Source organism: Eleutherodactylus coqui, chromosome 1 (assembly GCF_035609145.1).
Source record: "Eleutherodactylus coqui strain aEleCoq1 chromosome 1, aEleCoq1.hap1, whole genome shotgun sequence".
NCBI classification, from domain to species: Eukaryota; Metazoa; Chordata; class Amphibia; order Anura; family Eleutherodactylidae; genus Eleutherodactylus; species Eleutherodactylus coqui.
This window is the reverse complement of record NC_089837.1, coordinates 523841889-523868417: the sequence shown is the minus strand read 5'-3', so window position 1 is coordinate 523868417 and position 26529 is coordinate 523841889. Positions and strand designations below refer to the sequence as shown.

The 26529-nt window shown below is 45.9% G+C and overlaps 1 protein-coding gene across 1 annotated transcript; it reads left to right on the top strand.

Annotated features, from left to right (window-relative positions):
- Positions 1-5364: 5364 nt before the first annotated feature.
- Positions 5365-21256, top strand: DGAT2 (diacylglycerol O-acyltransferase 2). Its single transcript, XM_066588291.1, has 8 exons — positions 5365-5428; positions 10728-10856; positions 10937-11044; positions 11680-11750; positions 13111-13315; positions 14765-14939; positions 16762-16964; positions 18635-21256. The coding sequence occupies exons 1-8, from the start codon at positions 5389-5391 to the stop codon at positions 18787-18789; spliced, it is 1086 nt and encodes a 361-aa protein (XP_066444388.1). The 5' UTR covers positions 5365-5388; the 3' UTR covers positions 18790-21256.
- Positions 21257-26529: the final 5273 nt, after the last annotated feature.

The following is a 26529-nucleotide window of genomic DNA, read 5'->3' as shown; positions in this document are numbered from 1 at the left end:
ATTTCCCAATTTCCCAGTCTATCTTACTCCGTCTTTATATTGAAAGAGCAGTTCAGCCCAAAGTTATGCCAGACAGGGATCCCTTCCAAGGTGGGTCCAGTGCCAGTGTGGTGACAGCACAGACCAACCAAGGACACCTGGCCATCGGACTTGGACGTCTATCACACTGTCTGACCCCGGTGACATTGTCTAACCCTCAGTCTGTGGCTTCACCCCAGTCTGCAAGTCTGAAAAGGATGTAGCAGAGCTGAAACTGACACAAGTCATGGCAAATCATGAGATTCCATAGGACTCTATACTCTTTTGGAGCCTCCTCCCCCTTATTAGGGCCCCCGCCCCTTTATTTTAGCCCCCATCTCTTAGTTAGAGCCCTTGGCCCTCATATATTTGGCGCTTCCCCATATGGTAATTCTCCCCGTGCCCCCGGAGTGCGACATAAAATCACGTGACAAGTTTTCCGTGGATCAGTTTCAGTGTGAATCCACATTAGATGGGAAAATCCAGCGACCGGAGCGACTTCCAACGAGGCCCGGTCATCGGTGCTGGACTAGCCGGGGTCCTCCCTGCCAACTGCAGGGGTTTTCTTGCAAAATGGTGTGGAGAGTATACAGAGAATGGCGCAATCAGGGAAAAGTCAGTGAGACTGCGGCCTATAAAAGTCTGACAGAGAGAGGCGGCCGCCTCCATCACCCATCGGACCCTCACAATGTGATCGCGGGGTCCCGATAGGTTCCTTTGGCTCCCGGAGGCTATGATATGGCCTCTGGGTCTCGCAGTAACAGTGACCTATGAGGCTCAGCCACGGGTTGGGCTATACTGAAGTATAAAGGATGCTGATATCAATTCCCTTAGTGGGACAAAAATAAAGAGTTAAAAAAGTATAAAATAAAAATAATAAAAATAAAAACGTCAAACTTTTCCCCCTTTGCTATGTTAAAAAAAAAAGGTAAAAATCACACATGCGGTATCACTGCGCTTCTAATGACCCAGAGAAGAACCTTAGTACATTATTTAACCCGCACGGAGCACGGCCTTCATGAAGAAAGTAGCTAATCTCACATTCCAAAAAATGGAATAAAAACTGATCAAAACGTCGCATGGATCAACAAGTGGGGCCATTAAAGGTACAACCCATCCTGCAAAACCAAAGGACCCCTCCCGCAGCACCAGTCACAGCAAACGAGAAAGGTTGGAGGTCTTTGATTGCATCGATGGACAAAAAAAAATTTAAGAAAAAAACTACAAAAAGAACCCCAAAAACGATATAAATTTGGTCTTGGTGTAATGGTGGCAGAACTAACGTAGCTGATTATTTATACCGCACGGTGAACACCGATATACATAAAAACATGCCGGAACTGAAGATTTTCTTAATCTTGCCTCTAGAAATAAAATGTAATACAAAGCAATAAAAATGTTACATTTTTTCAAAAAATTGAATTAATGAAGACTAGACTTCACCTCTCAAAAAACAATTTCCCACAGAGCTCCGTCGGTGGAAAAATAAAAAAAAGTTATGGCTCGTGGAATGCAGCGCTGAAAAAAACTGTAAAGTAAGTTGGTCATAAAAGCACAAACAGGCTTGGACACTAAGGGGTTAATAAAAGGGCCATTTAGAGCTTCCTGCAGCCACCACTAGAGGGAGCTCACTGAATGTAGATTACACTGTATACATAGTAAGCTCCCCAGCTCCCTCTAGTGGTGGTTCCAAGCAATCAGAATTTTCAGAGTTTAACTATATGTATGCAGGGGGTTTGGAGCTCTGACCGCTATAAAACTATATTAGGAAATGAATCAGCGCAGAACGCTGGACCTAAAAACACCGGACCCAACTTATGAATGGGTTTCTGACCGATTCATGCGGATTTACACAGATTTACAAATAGTTGATTCAACAAGCTAGACACCTCCACCGTCCCAACCCCCCCCCCCCCCCCCCCCAAAAAAAAAAGTGGGCATGGCAAGCCTTGGAGACACTTAGGCTAATTTCACAAGTGCGATATCAAACCTTGAAAGTCAGTCTGATTTCGCGTTCGCCAACATGCGATCGTTTTTGTATCAAACTCGCCTTACATCACTTAAATAGGGTAAAATCGCATTGCGTGCCCCTAGCGTGTGGTGCGATGCCGCCGCTGGCCCCATTGGAAGAAATGGGCGATGCCATGTGCGGGCACGGCTAAAGATAGGACATGCCACGATTTTTTTCCTGCATCGTTCCTGTTTACGAGTCCATTCAAAAGACTGGGGTTCATAGTAATGCGAGGTTTGTGTGTCTCACAACGCACAAGTATCACGCGAGAATCTCGGCCGCGTGAAACCGGCCTTACGAAGCGTTATTACAAGAAAGTGCTAATAAAAATCTAACGAAAGTTGATATAAATGAAGTAGCCTCTGGCGCAAATTTTTGGAGTGCGCTCGTTGTGACGCATTTTGGAGCGCAAGTCCAAGTAAATAGATTTTTTTCTCTACATATTGCCCCTTTTTGGTTTTGTTACGGTAATTCTGACTGTTGAATACAATAATTGGAGTAAAACATATTTTGGCGCGCAGAATGTTGGCGCTCGCAGTCGGGCTCTGCAGAGATTGGGGCATTTTGTAGCACAAAATAAACTACATGGACAGGTTGGATTTTTCCTGTTTTTGCCCCCATTTTATGTGTTAATGATTATTTTTTTATAATGGTACATAAAGCAGAATTTATGGCGCATTATTGGTCACACAGCGCCGCTACGTCTGCACCACAAATTCCTATTTTTGATGCAGCATAATTTATGCCAAATTTATACTTTTGCCAATTTGGTGCAATTTAGGACTGTCGAGTTCTAAACAGATGTGCAGGGAACAGAATGCGGGTGAGCGCCCCCCGATGGGAATCAAAGGGCTTTCAGCATCACATATTCCGCATATGAAAAATACCTCGTGTGACGTCACTCGGTCACTCGCTGCTTTTTTTGCATGGGGAAACATTGGGGTTCCCCTTTTACTATGAATGCAGGAAATTGTGGTATTGTGGAGCAGGGGATCTGTGGAGGACACACTGTTATGGGGGATCTGAGGAGGACACACTGTTATGGGGGATTTGCAGAGGTCACACTTTCATGGGGGATCTGCAGAGGTCACACTTTCATGGGGGATCTGTGGAGGACTCACTGTTATGGGGGATCTGCAGAGGTCACACTTTCATGGGGGATCTGCAGAGGTCACACTTTCATGGGGGATCTGTGGAGGACACACTGGTATGGGGGATCTTCAGAGGTCACACTTTCATGGGGGATCTGCAGAGGTCACACTTTCATGGGGGATCTGTGGAGGACTCACTGTTATGGGGGATCTGCAGAGGTCACACTTATGGGGGATCTGCAGAGGACTCACTGTCATGGGGATCTGTGGAGGACACACTGTTATGGGGGTTCTTTGGATTATGCACTGTTATGGGGAGTCTAGATGGCGCACTGTTATAGGGGATCTGTGGATGGCACACTGTTATAGGGGATCTGCGGATAGCGCACTGTTATAGGGGATCTGTGGTTGGCGCACTGTTATAGGGGATCTGTGGATGGCACACTGTTATAGGGGATCTGCGGATAGCGCACTGTTATAGGGGATCTGTGGATGGCGCACTGTTATAGGGGATCTGTGGATGGCGACTGTTATAGGGGATCTGTGGATGGCCCACTGTTATAGGGGATCTGTGGATGGCGCACTGTTATAGGGGATCTGTGGATGGCGACTGTTATAGGGGATCTGTGGATGGCGACTGTTATAGGGGATCTGTGGATGGCCCACTGTTATAGGAGATCTGTGGATGGCCCACTGTTATGGGGGATCTGTGGATGGCGCACTGTTAAAGGGGATCTGGGGATGGCGCACTGTTATAGGGGATCTGTGGTTGGCGCACTGTTATAGGGGATCTGTGGATGGCGCACTGTTATAGGGGGATCTGTGGATGGCCCACTGTTATAGGGGATCTGTGGATGGCCCACTGTTATAGGGGATCTGTGGATGGCCCACTGTTATAGGGGATCTGTGGATGGCCCACTGTTATAGGGGAGCTGTGGATGGCGCACTGATATAGGGGATCTGTGGATGACGCACTGTTATGGGGGATCTGGGGATGGCGCACTGTTATAGGGGATCTGTGGTTGGCGCACTGTTATAGGGGATCTGTGGATGGCGCACTGTTATAGGGGGATCTGTGGATGGCGCACTGTTATAGGGGATCTGTGGATGGCCCACTGTTATAGGGGATCTGTGGATGGCCCACTGTTATAGGGGATCTGTGGATGGCCCACTGTTATAGGGGATCTGTGGATGGCCTACTGTTATAGGGGAGCTGTGGATGGCCCACTGTTATAGGGGATCTGTGGATGGCCCACTGTTATAGGGGAGCTGTGGATGGCGCACTGTTATAGGGGATCTGTGGATGGCCCACTGTTATAGGGGATCTGTGGATGGCGCACTGATATAGGGGATCTGTGGATGACGCACTGTTATAGGGGATCTGTGGATGGCCCACTGTTATGGGGGATCTGTGGATGGCCCACTGTTATAGGGGATCTGTGGATGGCCCACTGTTATAGGGGATCTGTGGGTGGCCCGCTGTTATAGGGGATCTGTGGATGGTCCACTGTTATAGGGGATCTGTGGGTGGCCCGCTGTTATAGGGGATCTGTGGATGGTCCACTGTTATAGGGGATCTGTGGATGGTCCACTGTTATAGGGGATCTGTGGGTGGCGACTGTTATAGGGGAGCCATGGATGGCCCACTGTTATAGGGGATCTGTGTATGGCCCACTGTTATAGGGGATCTGTGGATGGCGCACTGTTATAGGGGATCTGTGGATGGCGCACTGTTATAGGGGATCTGTGGATGGCCCGCTGTTATAGGGGATCTGTGGCTGATATAGTGTTATGGGGGATCTTCTGATGATGTAGTGTTATGGGGGATCTTCTGATGATGTAGTGTTATGGGGGATCTTCTGATGATGTAGTGTTATGGGGGATCTTCTGATGATGTAGTGTTATGGTGGGGTGGATAATACACTGTTATGGGAGATCTGTAGTTTGCACACTGCATGGACTACTATATGCTTAGTGACCTCCAGTACATTGTCAGTCTAGTTACCTGCAAGCTCCCAGTCTACAGCCTAGAACAGGACATTGCCGCAGCCACCCCTCACCATCACTATGCCCGGCGCTGTGTACATGTATGTACGAGTCTATGCCAGCAGTTGGCACCTCCGCAGCCAAGGGAAACACCAGCTCTCACTCCTCCCCCCGGAGCCGCCACTTGGTCGCGTCCTCCTCCCGCTGTCAGTATATAAGGCTGCGCGCTCGGCTGTCCGCACTGTGAGTTGTCCGGGGGGTGTGCGTACTGCAGGCTGCACCATGAAGACCATCATCGCTGCCTACTCCGGGCTGCTGCGGGGTGAGCGCGGGCACCTGCTGGCACTGCCAGCCTTGTCACTTCTCTGTATTACCGCCTGCATCGCATTATAATATGGCTTCATTTGCAATGAATTAACACTGAGCTGCTAATTAGTAATTGCGCGGATGCAGCTGATTGATGATTGTTACATTGTTGCATTGCTTGTTCCATCATCAGCCCCTCTATAATATAATGTTATGGTTATTTGTATATTATAAGCTTATAATGATCTACAGACATAACTGCAAACCTTGATGTCTGCCATCATTTTACTAAATGACTATTGCCAGCTGCTGATATACTAGAGCACAGGCCTAATGTCAGTGCCTTGTCTGCAGAGCTTACAATCTAATGGACAGGAGGGGTCATAAATGTGCAGGACATGACTGTATTGGGGTGCATTCAGGATAACTGCTGGTCTATAGATGTAGCAGAGCTGGTTGGCACGTTGGGGACCTTTCACACGGGACGGAATGGGCTGCATGACCCCCTGCAAGCCGCAGTAAACTCTGCATCAAAATCTGCAGTCAGAACTGTGGCATTCCGCAGCTGCTGATCTACGTCCTTATGAAAGGTCCCTGATTTAATCGTTAGCTGTCCACACTGAGGGGGAATTCTGCAGATTTGCATTTGTTTTTTAGGATAGTCGTTCTGTAAAAGCACCCTTCTACGCGGGCTGATAAGTCATTCTGTGCATCCAGCAGTACTATTATCCTTCTGTGTAAATGCATGCTTTGACTGAGCGACAATCATCCGTGTGATCAGGCAGTTATCGTTTATGCACGACTGCCTGTTTACTCTGAAGGGGGGGGGGGGGTGCTGGAATGATCACTAAAGGCAACAGGTATGATCATTGTTGGGCATCTGCGCCTGACAGTCATTCTGTGTAAAAGGGCGCTTAGTTTGCACCCTGTGGCTCTCCAGCACAGGTGAAACTGCAGTGCATGCTGGGAGTTGCAGTTTCAGCCCAGCTGGATGGCCGCAGGCTGCAAATTGCTGCACTACAGGGGCAGTTGGTGAGCACTGGGTAAGTCTGTATGTAAGGGGCATGATGCTTATGTCTGAGGATGGTAATGCCATGGGAAGATGGGCAGAGGCTGGAGCCTTTCATGGAGGGGGGAAGAAAGAACTTCTTGAGTGCTGCCTGTAATACTGTATGAAGGCCTCCTAGTTTATCTCTACTGACTGGGTCCGTAAATGAGGCCTGATCCATTATAATACATGTTACCTGTCCTGCCCTCCTCTACGGACTTGTGGCATGTACTATATCACTTGTACTGCTTCATCATCATGTAACCGTTTTACAACAAATGTTTTTTGTTTTTTTTGACAACTTATCACCTTTTTCAAGATCTCTGCTTGCTTTCAGTGTATGACAATATTCTTGTCTACACCCACGGGCCTAGAAGCTGTCTGGCCCTAATATTTCTCAAGCTGAGGGTTTGTTACAATTGTATCCAGTCCAGACAACCCTCTGCACTCCAGATTGATACATTGTAACAAACCATCAGCACAGGAAGATGTGTGCTGGTTATGTGCTTACCTCAGACCATTGGATACAGTTGTAATAAGACATCAGTTGTGTATTGGCTCTATGTATGTTACGTGTGGACAGCGCCTTGATGGTCCTAGTTCACATGCAGCAAAAAACCTTCAGATCTCCTATAATCCACCAAAAGTTGGAGGGCGGCACATGCAAACAGACTGTCCCCCAAAATAGGAAATGATGGGGGTGAAGACAATGCTGGAATAGTAGCTGTGCGCTCAGATAGGAGAGTGATGATTAAATGGCGATCTTGAGTACTCACTCTGAGGGAAGGGGGGCTCCCCAATGTAGCCATACTGGGGTATCGCCTCCTCCCCTGGAATCCTGAGAGAACCTTTCAGGTCACTAGGAGCTTATCCTCAGTCCAGATTGACACCATCAGCAAACGATAGTTGTTTCTTCATTCTTCTCAAAGACACCGTGTACAAAGATAGATGTACTCAAGATCACTATTTAATTATCATTCTCCTATCTGAGTGAGCAGCTACTATTCTAACATTCTCTATGTATGTTGCTTTTCACTGACAGCAAGCAGATATCATGACCATAAACGGAAGTCCTCTACCTGTAGCTGCAACATGGATACAGCTGAGTTGTTTCGTGACTTTTGTGGTGACAAGAACGATCAGTCATGTGACTGTAGTTGCTCCCTCATATCTCCATAGGTTGCACCATTACATACACGGCTCTGCTACATTTATACATTGAGTTTCCACCCAGGCTATATATGGGGGACCTTGTTTGTAATCAACTGACACAAGAGCTGTGGGTTTTTCCAATTAGCCGGTTGAGTTCATTTTAGAGGGGTGTTTCATCTTGGGTGCTTGACATCCCCATCTGGTAAGCAGTAAATGTGCCAGCGTGGTATTATATTAATGTACAGGTGCAGAGAGGATTGTCTGCTCTGAATCCGGTAACACTTTATATGTAGAATAGCTGTACGGTACAGTCAAAGTTGAGTCACTGTGTACTGATCCTGTATTATACTCCAGAGCTGCACTCACTATTCTGCTGGTGGAGTCACTGTGTACATACATTACTTATCCTGTACTGATCCTGAGTTACATCCTGTATTATACTCCAGAGCTGCATTCACTATTCTGCTGGAGTCACTGTGTACGTACATTACTTATCCTGTACTGATCCTGAGTTACATCCTGTATTATACTCCAGAGCTGCATTCACTATTCTGCCGGTGGAGTCACTGTGTACATATATTACTTATCCTGTACTGCTCCTGAGTTACATCTTGTATTATACCCCAGAGCTGCACTCACTATTCTGCTGGTGGAGTCCCTGTGTACATACATTACTTATCCTCTGCTGCTCCTGAGTTACATCCTGTATTATACTCCAGAGCTGCACTCACTATTCTGCAGGCTTCAGAGCTCAAATCTCACAGCCTGCCATTCTTGTTCAGTGTCTCATCTTTTCATACAAGGTACTGTAGAGTAGTCTGACATGGGGGAGACACTAGCTGCCCCTCTCCATAAGAGTTCAGTTATGCTCTTAGGGGGGAAACTGTCAACAAACCTGCTGACTGTTTCTGATAACTAGCCCCAATTCCAGTTGTGTTACTGAGGTCTGCTCTACCTGTGATGTGTCTTCGGTTCCTGCCACCATAAATATTTACAGGTTGTTCCGTTCTTAATGAGACCTCATGAAATAAACAGCGGTGCTCAGTTACATGGCGGTCAGTGATCTGTGGGATTTCAAGGGCGCTATGTAGCTTTGTGCCATGGAGCGGATCCCATCATGGGCCAGGAGGGCTGGCAGAGCTGTATGAGGGTCCGGCCGCTGCAGGCAGCAGAACCCACTTGTTGGTCCGCTGGACTCGCTGCTCCTGCAGGGTCTGCCGCTGTTTAATGAGTAGTCCGAGTTTTACATGAAGTCCTCCAGGTCTCTGGCTGCGCTGACCGCCCGGCACCGAAATGGTCCTGCTGAAATATGCAGCAGATAAGCTGATCAGGAAGGTTTGTGCCGCCGAGTCCAATGTGTCAGGTCTCCGGCCGTGTCCCTACATAACACCGCCGGTCTGCGGGGATCACGCAGGGAGCTTACACACAGGATGGCGCAGAGGCGGATTTTGTCAATTGGCGCTGATTCTGTTGCATTTAACTGCAGAACGTCTTACGGAATCTGTGTGGTTTTATATGACTTACATCTCCTGTATGTTAGAAAAGTGCAACTAAAACTCCACAAGACGTCCTTTAATTCTGCAGCGGAAAGCTCTTGTACAGCAGAGGTTAATCTCGCAGTCGCCAAGTAAAGATGTGCAGATTTTAAAGGAATTCAATCCCCGCAGGGACCACATTGTGACGCACTGATTCCTTCACGTGTGAAAGGTCCCTCCGGCTCTGGTCACATCTGTGCTCTGACTGTCGGCTCAGAAGTCCTCGACAGCCGGACCGGCGACTAGCGCTTTTACACAGGCGCAAAAGTCATTCTCTGCATGGAGGTAGAGCATGCTGGGGATCACTCCTGACGCCCGCCTCCATTCGCAGCAAGGGGGGCGCTCAAACACTGCGGGGCTCCTGTTTAGGTGGTCTGACGATCTCTTGACTCAGTCAACCAAGCAGCTCAGCGCTCTGTTGGCAGCTGGTTGCACATGTGGTGACCATCGCCTGAATTTACAGTTTCGGCAATTGTGGCCCCTTGTAATGGCAGCTTTAGGGATAGAAAAATGGAAACCCCTTAACATTTTTAGGGTTCTTTTTCGTCAGATTTCTGTCTTTCATGGAAAATAAATGAATAATCTGCAGAATTTCCGCATTGACGACCTTGTCCGTTTGCACCATTAATGTGGATTTTCACTAGAAATCCGCAGCTGACTTCAGGCTGCGCTGCGCTCCCTCCACCTCCCAATGCTGCACCCCAGCAACCGCTGCTGAGCACCACCGCCGGTCATGGAACGTGGAAGTGACCTTACATGGCGGCGCGTCATGTCGGGCGGTGAGGAGGAGCGCTGCAGCTGACTGAGTCAAAATCCACAGCAGTGGTGCCGATCCTGACGGAGTATTTGATGTGGAAATGTGATGGACTCTCCGCTGCAGAAAACATCAAAGGGGATGGACTTTGCACCAAATGATGGAAAGTGTTCGCTGCAGACACTCTGAACATCCTCTTGGTAATCTGCTGCAAAGGGGTTGTCTGGTTACCGGATTACATGGCTGACTAGTAAAACGGATATATTTACCCCTCTGCAGCCGCTGGGATCCTGGCATTAGTTGTGACCACTGCAGCCAATGGGCATCACATTCCCAAACTCCTAGCACTGTGGTGCTTAGGATGTGAGCACTGATGCGGCAGCCTCTTGATCCTCCGTAGTTTGCTCTAGCGCCCCCTTAATAGGCAGCTTTTTTTTGTTTTTTTGTTTTAAATTCCAGTTTAGGTCTTTTGAAAATCTTCATGTCTCCTGTAAAACCTAGATCTCCTCCATTCACATCCAAAGCTGCATTCAGTAACCACCTGGTTATCCATGCAGATCTAGTTCCTGTATAGAGGAGATGCAATGCATTATAAGCTAGCTGTAAGGGGTTTGGTGCCCTCTAGACAGATTCCCAGCTGTAAACGCAGCTCTGGATGTAACTGGAGTAGAACATAAACTATGAAGCGATTAGGCTTGGTGCAGTGACATGAAGCAGAACTGAGAACCTGAGCGGTGGAATGAATGAGCTGTTTATTGGCGACTGGTAAGTTAATTTGCAGGAGGAGAGGAATAATTAAACTAATTAGGCCTTTGTGTCTTTCCAGGGACCGGATCCAGCATCCTCTCCACGGTGTACGATCTGCCATCCATCCCCTGGCTGTCCAAGTCTCAAGTAGAAAGACATCTTCAGATCATCTCCGTCTTACAATGGGTCCTCAGCTTCCTTGCATTGGGTAAGATCTCTGGCCAATGCTATGAGGTAATGAGGGGTTAAACATCTGCTTATGAGTTTATAATCTTCTGTGTATTACAGGGGTGGCCTGCACCGTGATCCTCCTCTACATCTTCTGTACAGACCTCTGGCTCCTCGCTGCTTTATATGTGGCCTGGCTGGTGTTCGACTGGAACACGCCAAATAAAGGTGAGATTTGTGTAATGTAATCACTGATCCTGAGTTACATCCTGTATTCTACTCCAGAGCTGCACTCACTATTCTGCTGGTGGGGTCACTGTGTACATATATTACTTATCCTGTACTGATCCTGAGTTACATCCTGTATTATACTCCAGAGCTGCACTCACTATTCTGCTGGTGGAGTCACTGTGTACATACATTACTTATCCTGTACTGCTGCTGACTTACATCCTGTATTATACTCCAGAGCTGCACTCACTATTCTGCTGGTGGAGTCACTGTGTACATACATTACTTATCCTGTACAGATCCTGAGTTACATCCTGTATTATACTCCAGAGCTGCACTCAGTATTCTGCTGGTGTAGTCACTGTGTACATACATTACTTATCCTGTACTGATCCTGAATTACAGCCTGTATTATACCCCAGAGCTGCACTCACTATTCTGCTGGTGGAGTCCCTGTATATACATCACTGATCCAAAGTTTAAATTTCTTCACATTTTCAATAACTCTGCCTGTCAGTGAATTAAAACTGTAATGGTTTTCGGCCTGTAGCTCATGATAACGGAGCTTCAATCGCTCTTGGTTTAGTTATCTGTCCCATTTTTTTAATATTTCGTATCTTGAACCTTTGCAGCTGGCAGACGATCCTTGTGGGTGAGGAACTGGGCCGTGTGGCGTTATTTCAGGGACTACTTTCCTATACGGGTAAGTGTTTCTATGGCCTGCAGAGCTTTGATATGCCTTTTATCCCAGGGGTGCCCCAATCTCTACTGGAGGCAAAGTGTGAGATGTTCTGCACGCAAAGCAAAAGATTGAGACTTATCTGAAGGAACATAGTAATGGTGACTCCCATGGTGGCCCCTGTAGTAATGGTGACTCCCATGGTGGCCCCTGTAGTGGACCTTCAGGCAGGATCCCAACACCAAGCAGTTCTCACTTGGTCCATAGCTGAGGCCTGGGGTGCTGCTGTAATCTGACTCCTGACCTATTTTCTGGCCCCCTCCACTCCCAGCTTTGGAGCTGCATATCGGCTGGTGTCTGCATGCAGGTACCACAGACATCAGATGGGTTAAGGGTCATAGTTTCGGTGCTGCCCCAGTGCCCACTGCCAGATTGGAGCTAAAGACCTGAGGGAGCGAAGTGTTTGTCAGGTTGCTGTCCACTCTGTTTGCAGCTGGAAATTTTTTTAGTGGCTGTTAGTATGGCCAGTAAAAAACAAATCCCAGCCTTGATATCCGGCCAGATGGTAGCCCGACTGCCACCCTTCTGGGGTTTTGCCGAACGCCGCCTGAGGCAGCAGGCTTAGGTTGCCTCATGGTAGGGTGTCTCTGCTGTCACTGCATTGTTGCTGTGGTTTCTCAGTACATTGTGGCGATGCAGGAATTGTGCTCCGGACATCGTGTCATCACTTGGCTTGGATTAATGAAGCGTTTGGTCCAGTGTCACCAGTAGAGCAAAGTGTGATTGTTCTCAGCAAGAGAAACCAAGGAGTCTTGAGGATATGATACCTTTCAATGGCTAACAAAAATGCATGATATCGCGAGCCTTTGAACCTCTCAGGATTGATCCTCAGGCATAATACTTTTTCTTGGGTTTATGTCCAGAGGCCATAATGACCCTCTACAGTGGCACCATGGATAGTAATGGCATCCTCTGTATTTGGTCTTACTGAATCCCTATCAGTCTTGTCCACCCCCATGTTGGGCAGAGGAGGAATAACCCATTGTCCATAGCAATAAGACTTCCAGTTGACCCTTCGTTGACTTGCGATGTTGGGTGTGACATCAGGACTTTGTTTTAGGACTTTGACTCCAAAACTCCCTGGCTGAGTAACAAGTCTTATCTGACACAATTACAGCAGTGAACTTTGTGATGGCAGCTGATAGGACTCCATAGATGGTGGATCTTAAGGTCTTTGGTCATGGCTGCTTCACGTGCCTTTATTATAGGTTAGTAGGCAGCAGGTATAAGCTGCCAACTGGTGCCACGAATGTTTAGACTTCGGACCGTTGAGTAAATGCCAACTTGTGGACTGGTCTGAGCTTGTCCTATCTTTATCTTCCAGCTGGTGAAAACTCATAACTTGCTTCCAAGCCGCAACTACATCTTCGGCTACCACCCCCACGGTATAATGTGTCTTGGGGCATTCTGCAACTTTGGTACGGAAGCCACCGGTGTCTCCAAAAAGTTCCCTGGTATTAAGCCGTATCTCGCCACATTGGCCGGGAACTTCAGAATGCCGGTTCTAAGGGAGTACCTGATGTCTGGAGGTAAGGTCTGACTCCTCCTTGGGTGAAGAACAACATAAGATTATCCAGTCATTGCCTGGACTGAATAGTAGGGAGTTGTACTATGCACTCTTGTCCACTGCTGGTATCTAGTTCACCATCCACGCCCTGCAGGTAGTTAGCAGCACAATAGGGGTATGGTGTTGGCCTATTAACCCCCCCACTCCAGCAGTTTAGGACCAGTTTTGCTCATTCTTCAGAACAAAGACATTGGATGAACCGAGCACATTCTATCCTAAGCTGCAGTTCTATCGAGGCTACTGATGTGCGTTTAGTTTCACTAATGCAAAGATTCTTCAATCACCTTTAGCTCCATTTCAACCCATTGGCCCTTCATGATTACATGGAGGGACAATGAAATCAGAGGGAGCACCCTCCCTCTGAACCATTTACATGCCATGATGAACATTGCAGCATGTGAGGGGTTAACGGCAGGGATTGCTGTCCTCACTGATCCCTGCTGGTGCAGCAGGAGGCTGGTTGTCGGTCACAGCTGACTCCTGCTGTAGATGGCACAGGTTCAACTTCTGACACTGCTATCCATAGGATGTAAATGTATATCCATTTGCAGAAACTGACTTTCAGCCAACATGTAAAACCAGCGCTACTCTTGTCAGCTTGTGCCAGGTATTTTGGCTCGTTTTAGTTGAGTGTTGCAATACCAGACACAGCCTGTGGGCAACAGTGGTGCTGTTTCTAGGGGGGAAAAGGGCAAACCCTTCATTCTTGACCTGGACACCCCTTGAATTGTCAGATTTGGACCTTATGGGATTTTTGTTGCATAGTCCCATGGCAGGTGACCTCCAACACGTATTTCCTGCGCCCTCCGGCTGATCGTGGTTGATCATGGAAATAAGCCTTTAACATAACAAACTAAAATAGCCGAGCGTTGACTTTCCAGCCGTGGCTTTATTCCAGTGTGTCCAGCATTACAGCGACTGAGTCTTGCCAGACTTTCTTCTGCTTGACGATTGACTGCTCCAAGGTCATGGCTTGCTGGAAGGTCTGACATTGACTTGCAGGAATGCTGCCTTCCAATAGGTGGTGCTGTAGGGCATTGTTCCATCTTCCCACATACAAGGTCATGGAAGGAACGGTCATGATCTAATAGAACAGAGCGCTGATTGACCTCAGTCTGCAGCCGGACACAGACTTGAGAAACTCCTTTCTGTTGCTCCTTGTGGAAATGGAATTCATGTGTAATGCATCTCAGTGGGGGCAGGAGGGGAGAATTTGGCAGGGTGGGGGTGTTACTGGGCTCATAAAAGTAACAAGTAGTAATCTCCTTGTGGCCGTGAGACTTCCAACAATTCTGTTAATCTGAGGCTAATGCAAAAAATGTGCTGAAACTTGAGAGCTGCTTGAGATCCCACTGCTGCCCCCCGGTGGCTGAAAATAAACTGACTAAATGCTGCTAATTTATCTTGACAGGAATCTGCCCAGTGAACCGCAACACCATAGACTACATCCTGTCCAAGAACGGGACCGGCAATGCTGTGGTGATAGCGGTTGGAGGGGCTGCAGAGTCCCTGGACTGCCAACCCGGTAAAAACACCGTGACCCTAAAGCAGAGAAAAGGATTTGTGAAGATCGCCTTGCAGCATGGGTAAGAGGGAAAGGCTAACAGAGGCCACCTACTGTCAGATCAGCAATAATGCATGTAGAGGGCAGTATTATAGTAGTTATATTCTTGTACATAGGGGGCAGTATTATAGTAGTTATATTCTTGTACATAGGGGCAGTATTATAGTAGTTATATTCTTGTACATAGGAGGCAGTATTATAGTAGTTATATACTTGTACATAGTAGGTAGATTATAGTAGTTATATTCTTATACATAGGGGGCAGTATTATAATAGTTATATTCTTGTACATAGGGGGCAGTATTATAGTAGTTATATTCTTGTACATAGGGGGCAGTATTATAGTAGTTATATTCCTGTACATAGGGGGGCAGTATTATAGTAGTTATATTCTTGTACATAGGGGGCAGTATTATAGTAGTTATATTCTTGTACATAGGGAGCAGTATTATAGTAGTTATATTCTTGTATATGGGGGGGCAGTATTATAGTAGTTATATTCTTGTATATGGGGGGGGCAGTATTATAGTAGTTATATTCTTGTACATAGGAGCATTATTATAGTAGTTATATTCTTGTACATAGGAGCATTATTATAGTAGTTATATTCTTGCACATAGGGAGCAGTATTATAGTAGTTATATTCTTGTACATAGGAGGCAGTATTATAGTAGTTATATTCTTGTACATAGGGGGCAGTATTATAGTAGTTATATTCTTGTACATAGGAGGCAGTATTATAGTAGTTATATTCTTGTACATAGAGGGCAGTATTATAGTAGTTATATTCTTGTATATGGGGGGGCAGTATTATAGTAGTTATATTCTTGTATATGGGGGGGCAGTATTATAGTAGTTATATTCTTGTACATAGGAGCATTATTATAGTAGTTATATTCTTGCACATAGGGAGCAGTATTATAGTAGTTATATTCTTGTACATAGGAGGCAGTATTATAGTAGTTATATTCTTGTACATAGGGGGCAGTATTATAGTAGTTATATTCTTGTACATAGGAGGCAGTATTATAGTAGTTATATTCTTGTACATAGGGGGCAGTATTATAGTAGTTATATTCTTGTACACAGGGGGCAGTATTATAGTAGTTATATTCTTGTACACAGGGGGCAGTATTATAGTACTTACAGTCTTGTACATAGGGGGCAGTATTATAGTACACAGTCTTGTACATAGGGGGCAGTATTATAGTAGTTATATTCTTGTACATAGGGGGCAGTATTATAGTAGTTATATTCTTGTACATAGGGGGCAGTATTATAGTACTTACAGTCTTGTACATAGGGGGCAGTATTATAGTACTTACAGTCTTGTACATAGGGGGCAGTATTATAGTACTTACAGTCTTGTACATAGGGGGCAGTATTATAGTACTTACAGTCTTGTACATAGGGGGCAGTATTATAGTAGTTAGTCTTGTACATAGGGGGCAGTATTATAGTAGTTAGTCTTGTACATAGGGGACAGCATTATAGCAGTTGAAGTCTTGTACATAGGGGCAGTATTATAGTAGTTATATTCTTGTACATAGGGGCAGTATTATAGTAGTTATATTCTTGTACATAGGGGCAGTATTATAGTAGTTATATTCTTGTACATAGGGGGCAGTATTATAGTAGTTATATTCTTGTACATAGGGGGCAGTATTATAGTAGTTATATTCTTGTACATAGGGGGCAGTATTATAGTAGTTATAGCCTTGAACATAGGGGGCAGCATTATAGCAGTTGAAGTCATATTCTGTGTCAGTGGCTGTTGTAATTTTCCAATGGCTGCAGCTCAACATTCCTCTGGCAGCCACATAAATGTATGTATTTCTCCATAGGGCTGACCTTGTTCCAGTCTATTCCTTTGGGGAGAATGAGGCTTACAAGCAAGTTGTCTTAGAAGAAGGCTCTTGGGGTCGATGGATACAAAGAAAGTTCCAGAAGTATGTGGGATTTGCCCCATGTGTTTTCCATGGTTGTGGGTTCTTCTCCGCTGATAGCTGGGGTTTGGTGCCCTATGCCAATCCCATCTCCACTGTAGGTGAGTGAGCAATATGTAGAATATATTGAGATGTTACTGCTTCATTTGTGTATATCCCAGACCTCTTAAGACCCGACTGGTCTCAGATTACAGCAAGTGCTCTGCTTAGAATGCTACCATGAAACCAATGACTTCCTATCTCTTGCCCAAGGCAGAAGTGTCTACCAATCATTACACCGTGCTGCATGGGGGGAAAATAGTTGGGTTTTCATAGCTGCAACCTTGTGGTCACCAACTGGCTGAAGGAGCAGAGTGGGACAAATTATTTTGTGGCACATAATGCCGGCTGTCCAGGATCACCCACGATTACATACTAGACCAGGGTGGTGAAACTTTATCTAGTGTGAGCAAAGCAATCAAGGGGTCTGCATCCCAGCCGGAGCATAAGCGAGCATGTAATGTGGTAAATGGTGCATTGTGATGTGCAGAGCTCAACCCAAAAGTTCTCTGTACTGTTGACCATTGAGATTCAGTGTGGCGGCGCTATACGTACACTAACGGCAGGCATGGGCAGCAGATACTTCACCAGATACTTCACCATATATCAGTAACTGCCTGTAGACTTTGTTCCCCTCCTAATTCTCTGCTTACAAGTTCCCCTTAAGTCATAATGTACATGGTTGACCTAACTATTGGGACACACAAGTGGTGACTGATGGTAGCACATGGATATGGCCTTCTAAATTGGCTTGATCTGGACTTTAAGTTTGCTAATGAAGTTTCCAGACATTCTGCTCCTCCACACTGTGCTGTATGACCTGGTGCTTGGTCATGTTGGTGGAGACATGGAGCTGTACCCAAGTATTACCACTGGGTAGGTGATGCCACATTCTGCAGAATGTCTCCATACCCATTGGTGTTGAGGGTGGACTTCACTATAATCAATGGCCCTAGAACGCTCTCCAAACTTCACTGTTGGGACGATGTAGTCACATGGGAACCACTTTTTAACCAACTGCCACACCCAAATGCAACCATCTGATTGGTTTACTGTGACTCATCTGTCCAAAACTTGCTTCCAGTCCGACGCTCCGAGCCCCATTGTAGGTGCCACTGTGCATTCACTGCTGTTGTGTGCCACAACTCGTCCATGGTAACCCTTCCCATGCCATTCCCTACGGATAGTTCTCGTACTGATGGATGTTCCAGTGTCCTTTGAGACCCCCTGAGCGAGGGCAGACTATGTGTGATGTATTAACAGCTCCTACAAGGCTACTGTGTAGTAGCTCAATGGAGACTGCAGAGGGCACTACAAGATGTCCCACCATTATGGCAATCACAGCAGCCTAGGGATTGAATGGGTTTCTTTGACCATTAGAAAGAAGTGCCCCAGGGTAGATAATGGCATAAAAAATAAAATGACTATTCTTAGCCTTTCCCTATGGCTCCAGGTTCTGATACAGGAAGTGATGGCTTCACGTTTGTTGCTTACATGACTGTTGCAGCCAATCGCTGGCCTTGGTAGTCATGTGCTCCTGAATGGCATGTGACTGCTGCTTCTTGACCCTTCATAGGGCTGTCAAGCTTTGTTGCATCAAAACTGACACTCCCTTAAGGAAGAATTTAAAAAAGGGGCACTGGCTACCAAATGGCAGTCAAATAGTAGGGTATGATATAACTCTAATTCATCAACCCTTAAATATCTACATTTATTTTTTCTTCCACTACAGTTGGAGAACCCATCACTGTCCCTAAAACAAACCAGCCAAGCCAGAAGGACGTTGACCTCTACCACGGCATGTACATGACCTCCTTGCAGAAGCTGTTTGACAAGTACAAGACCAAGTTTGGGTTGTCGGAGTCAGATGTGTTGGAATTCCACTGAAGTGGCTGCTGACCATCGACCAGCAATGTTCTGTTGGAAACCTTATCTTGATTTCACCGACAAGCTAGCTGTTCATGAATCATCTAGATGAGCTTCGCCAGTGACCGAGCTCGATCTAATGTGTTGTCCTTTTGGACCTCTTTTAACTGATAAAGCAATCCTCGTTTCCTGGTAACGACTGCATCTGCTCATGTAATGTATCTCCACGCTTACTTGTGCAGTCATTTAGTAATGATAGATGGTTCTGGTGACAATGAAGAGAATATGTATCTAAGGACCTTCTGGCCTCCTTATCTCCTGTACTACCCAATGACAGCCTCCAAGTACAAAGGCCTGGTCCAGAGATGTCTACTGCCTCATGATTCAGAAGCATGATGTCCAAAGACTGAAGACTGTCCCATAATACCGAAGATCCAGTTCTTGTTTCTGTTGCAGAATGTCCATAGTGGTAGAACAAGGAAGCTGGTTGACCCAACTTTCTATGTGATACCAAATTGTATACTGTGTGGAAAGGGTATTTCCTCCAAATAGCCATTATTACTTTCAGTATTGTGTTTTTAATCTGTGCCCAATTCCAGTATCTTAATCTTTAACATTTTAGTATGGCAGGAGCTTCTGTCGAATGTAGATATTGGTGCCTAATAGTAGACTCTCACCAAAGACCTCTGTTAGAAAGAATAAGTTGCCCATACAGACTTTTTGATAGGTCTAGTTTATCAGGTGACTATCAAATTCAGTGATCTCACCATAAGCATAGTGATGCAACTAATCAAAGACCAAGAAAGTCTCTGCTTTTGGCTTTGAGACAACGCTAGGCTCAGAAAAGCCATTATTGGACCGGTTGACTTATGAAGGCATGACCATGGCTTAGACTTAAGCAGTTTTGTAGATTCCCATTAAGAGCTTCTCTAGCATGGTTGCCAAGAGAAGTGTCCTCATCCTAGAGCTCAACCTCCCCTCCTATTCCATCCTTTGTAGAGTAGAAGGGTGGCTTGACCCTAGGGCTGGTCACCCCTTTGCTCACATGCTAAGTAGAAGGAAAGGGCTAGACAAGGACAAGGGGGTCAACCAGAACGTCATGTGGGGGGAGTCCTTCAGCAGCACTGGCTTTGTCAGGGCATATATAGATCAGTGCCATCACAACTTTAGGTCATTAGGTTAATATTGTGTAGTAGTTGACTAATCCTGGTGCAAGGAAGCAGGCAGGACTCTCTCATGGGGATTTGGCAAAGTAAAGAATCATGGGGAAAGTTTACCTTTTTAGACTGGTAAGCCTGAAGCTCTGCACATGTTGTCTGCCCAATGTCAGGTTGCTGTTTAGGTAGAACAGCCTAAAGCGAGGGAAAGGTCTTTAGTACTAGTCTGCAGATATTCTGCTTTGCTTTTTGTCCAATATGATCCCTTTACACCATAGCCTATGCCTCTTTGGGAACAGGAAAATGTATTTGGCATCATACAAAACTAGAGCCATGTGGGTGATGGTGGCCATCGGTTCACATTTGGCTCCTCCATTTTTGCCTTTTAACCTTTTACTCTTTGCTACCCAAAATAGACCACCTTCCAATTTTGGTAGATTCTTTACCCTTTGAGTCAAACCTTTTCTGCCCTCTCTATAACTGGCACCGATATTTATATAGAACTCTAATGATGGGAGTTGGCATACTCTAAACCTCATCTTTCAGCACAAGGAGTATTTTCAACTCCCTTTATTTTTTCATAGCACAAACAATGCAAGTTGGTAGCGAACCCCAAATTTGAGGGTTAAAAACCAATATATATATATTTTTTTCTTCCTAGATGGTGATTGGTTCACACTAGCCCAAATCTACACTGGTTTTTGCCAGTTGGAGTGGCATGAATGTATAATGCAATAGCTTTCAATTAGTGGCTCCCGAACGGTTTCAAAACTACTATACCCAGATGCAGGCTGGCAAGGCATGCTGGGAGTTGTAGTCCTGCCACAGCTGGGGACCCACTGGTTGGCGCTTGGCATGCATAGCACAAAATTGGTTCAAAAAATGTTTTTACTCTTCTCCATGAAGGATGCAAAACTTTAATGCCTTGTGCCCTTCCAATGCCCCAAAGGGGTGTTTGTGAGTTTGGTGCCAGTGTGGACCCAGCTGTAGCAACTTCCTGCCCACCAATCAGCTAGAAGAATGTTTTTAACTGAAATGTAACCTCCGTATATGAATATATTGGGAAGTGCAATTATTACCTTCTAACCGTATGATTGTAGATCAAAATGGTTTCGGCTTCTGTAATGTCTCGAGTTCTGCTCACTAGAAGCGTTTACACGACCGCCTTCTTCCCGGAGCCGATACAGTGTGATCTGTGGATGTCGGACGCACCTGTAATTATTTAATGTGCCTTGATCTGTTCTGGACTGTAGTATTTGTGTTTTCAGATGGCTTTGCTGTAATATATGCATCATTTTATTTTTGTACAAGTCGATGTAAGTAAATCTATGATCCTACAATGTCTGGAACTTTCTTCTATGGTCCGACAATGTCTGGAACTTTCTTCTATTGTCTACATGGGACCTTTCTTTAAATGGCCACTTGCCACAATGGACTTGGAGGTCAGGCAGTTGGCCAGTGCCCATAAATCAGGCAGCTAAAAGGCAAGTAGACCACCCTTCCCTCTGACTATATTGGACCCCAGCTGTGAACCTGCCCTGAACGTTTAGCTCTAGACTTTAATACTTGGTGTTTAGAGTGGCAAGTCTCCATAATGTGTGAGAAATTGGAGATGGTACAATACCTCTGCAGCGCTGACTCTTGGAAGATGGCTTCCTTTAAGTCTGATTTAAAGGGGTTGTAAACTATTGATGGCCTAGACTTGGAGTAAACCATCAATAGGAAGTCAGAGGTCTGCTGCCCTCCATCTCCACTAATCAGCTATTCCTGGGTCTGGTGTACTCATGCATTCAGCTGATTTCTGCAGGAAGCAGACAGCCCTGTTCCAACAACAGTGGCCAGGTTTGGTATAACTAGCAAAGCTCCCATTGAAGTAAATAGGAACTTTGCGTGTAATACCAAGCTTCATCACTGTAGTGGGAATGGAGCTGTCTGCTTCCTGCATGAATGCATTGGTATGGGGATCCCAGGGGGACAAACCCCTGTTGATCTACTACCGTAAGAGTGGCCTACCGAAAGAATAGACGCCCCCCCCCACCCCCTTTTCTTTTTTTTTTTTTTACAGTACTTGCAGCATGATTGGGCTTTATTTAAACTTTCTCCGTAAGACAAAACACTGCACATCTGGAGGCAACTTTCTGGATTCTTGCCTCTTATCAGGGCAAATTGGGGGTTTAGGTTGGCTGGGTAAGTGGCCTTTGACTTGGGTCTGAAGTAAAGGTTAGAGTTTTTCCTTGTTGAAAGACTAAAGGCCCTTTAACATGGGCCAATCCTTTGGATTCCCGTGACCCAGCGAGAATCTGAGCGATTATTGCTCAATCTACATCTACACCCCGACTGACCAATGATGAAGAATTAGCTTGCTGCTCGTTCATCGTTCCCTTTCTGCATGCAGAAAACTGAACAATGGATCGGCGGTGAACAGTTATCACTTAGGTCCGCCTGCCTCCATTCATGTAATCAGGCAGTCGTGCATATGTAAAAGCCCAGGAACCATTATCACTGGGATGACCATCAGGCGTCTATGCCCAGCGGACCGGTCTGTGTAAAGGCACCTTTACAGGCCTGGCAATGTTCCTCAGGGAAACGAGAGATGCAAATATTTCCTGCTGTTGCCAATTTCGAGAGCTGGAAATCAAACCAGGCGGGTCCGACCACCAATATGGACCATAACGGGCGCCCTGCTGACGATGCAGACTATGTAGAGGCACGGCACTCAAAATAAGGTTGTGGTTACAAGACCAACTTAAGAGCAGATGTGAGTCTTCAAGTGTGAAACGCCTATTCCAATAGGGGGAGAACACAAGTGCTGCCATGTTAGGACAAAGACCCGTGTGACCACGGAAGGATAATAAAGTGTCTTATGGTGAAGAATAGAGGGTGGACTTAGAATTCTTATACACCACTGATGCTGCTTCCTTATACTGAAACCTGTAGCAGTGAGGGTATATAGCACAGGCTCCCAATATAGTATATAGCAGTGTATGTATGTATGGCACAGGCTCCCAACGTAGTATATAGCAGTGAGGATATATCGCACAGGCTCCTGTCATAGTGTATAGCAGTGAGGATATATCGCACAGGCTCCTGTCATAGTGTATAGCACAGGCTCCCAATATAGTGTATAGCAGTGAGGATATATCGCACAGACTCCTGTCATAGTGTATAGCACAGGGGATATATCGCACAGACTCCTGTCATAGTGTATAGCACAGGGGATATATCGCACAGACTCCTGTCATAGTGTATAGCACAGGGGATATATCGCACAGGCTCCTGTCATAGTGTATAGCACAGGCTCCCAATATAGTGTATAGCAGTGAGGATATATCGCACAGACTCCTGTCATAGTGTATAGCACAGGGGATATATCGCACAGACTCCTGTCATAGTGTATAGCACAGGGGATATATCGCACAGACTCCTGTCATAGTGTATAGCACAGGGGATATATCGCACAGACTCCTGTCATAGTGTATAGCACAGGGGATATATCGCACAGACTCCTGTCATAGTGTATAGCACAGGGGATATATCGCACAGACTCCTGTCATAGTGTATAGCACAGGCTCCTAATATAGTGTATAGCAGTGAGGATATATCGCACAGACTCCTGTCATAGTATATAGCAGTGAGGATATATAGTACAGGCTCCCAATATAGTATATAGCAGTGAGGATATATAGTACAGGCTCCCAATATAGTATATAGCAGTGAGGGTATATAGCACAGGCTCTCGTCCTAGTATATAGCTGTGTGTATATGTATCACTCTAGTATTGACCTAATGATGGGTAAACCCCAACTAGGAGCGACAAGTCGAATAGTAAGAATAGACTCCGAGTCCCAGATTAGAGGTCTGAGGAACTAGAGTATCCAGGATCAGATGATTCAAAGACACACAAGCAAAAAAATATCAAGAGCAAACTTCAATGGCAGAGAATCAAGCAGATCCACCATACACTACATGACCATGGCCGCAGACCATGCAACTGCTATGGGGCCCCTGGAAAGAAGGGGCCCCAGCTTGGAATGCACAATCCATTTTTCTACTGCAAGACCTTCCTCCAAAGAGAAAAGGCCTAAGGACCATTGAAAAGGCTGTGGATCTGCTTTCAATTCCTGGTCATTGTTACAAGGCTTGTATAGAGAGTCTAACATTGACATTAGGGAATGCTGGCTTCCACTAGGTGGCGCTCTGGAGGTATTGTTCTATCTCCCTTATTTGGAGCTGGAAACAAACACCAGTCCCTACTGTTCTGCATGGCAAAACCAGATACCATAACAGAGGGCCTATTTAGGGTCTGCTATGGGTATTGCTATTCAATTCGATGTATGCCACTGCTTACCCCGTGTACTTTAACCCCTTCCAAACATACAGCTATACTGTATGCCCTAACTGCACATATCCCATGCTATTAGGACATATATAACGGGCTACTGCTTACGCTGTGTATAAAGCAGGCGCGAAAGCTGAGCTCACTCTATACATGCGTGGGTATCCGTTATCTGTAAGGGCTGCTGCCCACAAGCGTCGCGGGATACCGCGATTAAAAACCGTGCCTGCTGGTGATCGCAGAACGCCAGTCTCATTAATGCTATATAATGGAGATCTCCTGCGGCAAATAGAACATGCCGCGATTTATTTCACACTGCGGAAATCCGCGGTAGAATTCCGGCTGTGAGCGTTGGCCGGCAGCAAGCTATTACCGTAGCTTCAATAGAGTCTAATAGCGGTGGAACTCATGCGCAGATTTCAGCCGCGGGAAACACTGTAGAAATCTGTTCGGGGGCAGTCACCCTAACAGCTGTGATACCGCGGATCGAGGCTGTTAACGCTGAGCGGCATCTAAATGTCCTGATTGATGAGGATCTAAATGTCACGCATGGTCCTGCTGCACTCAGATACTTGGGATGCCATCATCGCAGGCTGGGGCCGTCTGAAGGAAAGGCTGCCATCTACAGCTGCCTATTAGGATGCCTGCAGCACATCTTTAATAGGAAGTCTGTTAAATCCTGGTATAATGCAATACCATAGTATTGCACTATACTATATAAGCGATCAAATGAGAGCAGGTTCAGGTCCCGTATAAGGAGTAATATAAAAACGGCAGAGAAAAATGAGGGAAATAAAGAGTTTTTAGTTAATATAAAAATGACAAAGTTCAATAATACATTTTTTTCCCAGCAGTCACCTAAAAAAATAAATAAAAGTAAAAAAAAAAAATCTAAAAGTTGGTATCGCTGCAATCGAAAAGGTGCAATTTATTAAAATATTACGTGATAAGGCTGCATTCACACGAACGTATATTGGCTCGGTTTTCACACCGAGACGATATACGTCGTCCTCATCTGCGGGGGGGAGGGAGGATGGAAGAGCCAGGAGCAGGAACTGAGCTCCCGCCCCCTCTCTGCCTCCTCTTCGCCCCTCTGCACTATTTGCAATGAAAGGAGGCGGGGTGGGGGCGGCACTAAGTTTCAAGAATTAGCCCCGCCCCATCCCACCTCTCCCCATTGCAAATAGTGCAGAGCGGCAGAGAGGGGGCGGGAGCTCAGTTCCTGCTCCTGGATCTTCCATCCCCCCCCCCCCCCCCCCCCCTGCAGATGAGGACGACATATATCGTCTCGGCTTGAAAACCGAGCCAATATATGTTCGTGGGAATGCAGCCTGAATCCCATATCTGTCAGAAAAAAAACCCCACAGTGGTGAATCGCAATTATTTAGTTGCCCGTCCTGAAAGAAAAAGAGTGAATAGAAATTGATCTGAAGGTCGTAGGCTCCCCAAAATGTCCCATTAAAAAAAAAAAAAATTCAAGCCCCACACCGCCCTGGTGACGGAAAAATTAAGTTAGGAGGGGTCAAAAAATGGCGGCAGCAAGCATTTAAAAAAAATTATTTTTTTTCTTAAAGAAAGGTATTTTTTTTAACCCTTACTGTACAGAAACAAAGTGTAAATGTGTCATCGCTGCGATCGTACCGACGCGCAGAATAAGGCAACACGTCGCTTTTACTGGACCGTGAATGCCGTACAATGACTCTCTCCTCAAATGGCGCAGTTGTGTTTTTCTCCCATTTAGCCCCACTGAGTCTTCTGACACATTATACGGCTCGTCTGACGGATAACATAAATGGAAGAACGGGACAGTTTCCACATACGAAGGATCCCGTCAGGCGTTTGCTGGTGTAGATCCATGAAATGACCGTACCGGGGCTGTCATACGCATCTTCATCAAGGGCCACATCAGCATTACGGATTCATCAGAGGGCCGTTTATAAGGGCTCGTTCACATTGGCGTATTCACGCTCCGTATTATTGCACGCATTCGTTCCCATTGATTTGCATTGGGATATTCAGACAAACGTTTTCCACGCGTGTAAAAAAACTAAATCGCAGCACGTCCTGTTTATTCTCCATTACGGAGCGATGTTGGCCATTGAAGTCAATGGGATTGCGTGAATACGCAGAAAATACGCCTGAGGCGGCCGCCATGTCATATTATGTGCCCATTAGTATTCACTGTTTTTACACATGAAGACAGGAGAATCTACGGACCCTCTTGTGTTGTTTTGCACACATGAAGAATGCAGTGAATATGCGTGCCAA

Bases quoted from the DNA above. Each gene is read 5' to 3' on its own strand.
- DGAT2 (XM_066588291.1), top strand. From the start codon at position 5,389: ATGAAGACCATCATCGCTGCCTACTCCGGGCTGCTGCGGG. The intron at 13,316-14,764 runs GTAAGGTCTGAC...TTATCTTGACAG, and splicing joins GGAGTACCTGATGTCTGGAG to GAATCTGCCCAGTGAACCGC. The intron at 16,965-18,634 runs GTGAGTGAGCAA...CTTCCACTACAG, and splicing joins CAATCCCATCTCCACTGTAG to TTGGAGAACCCATCACTGTC.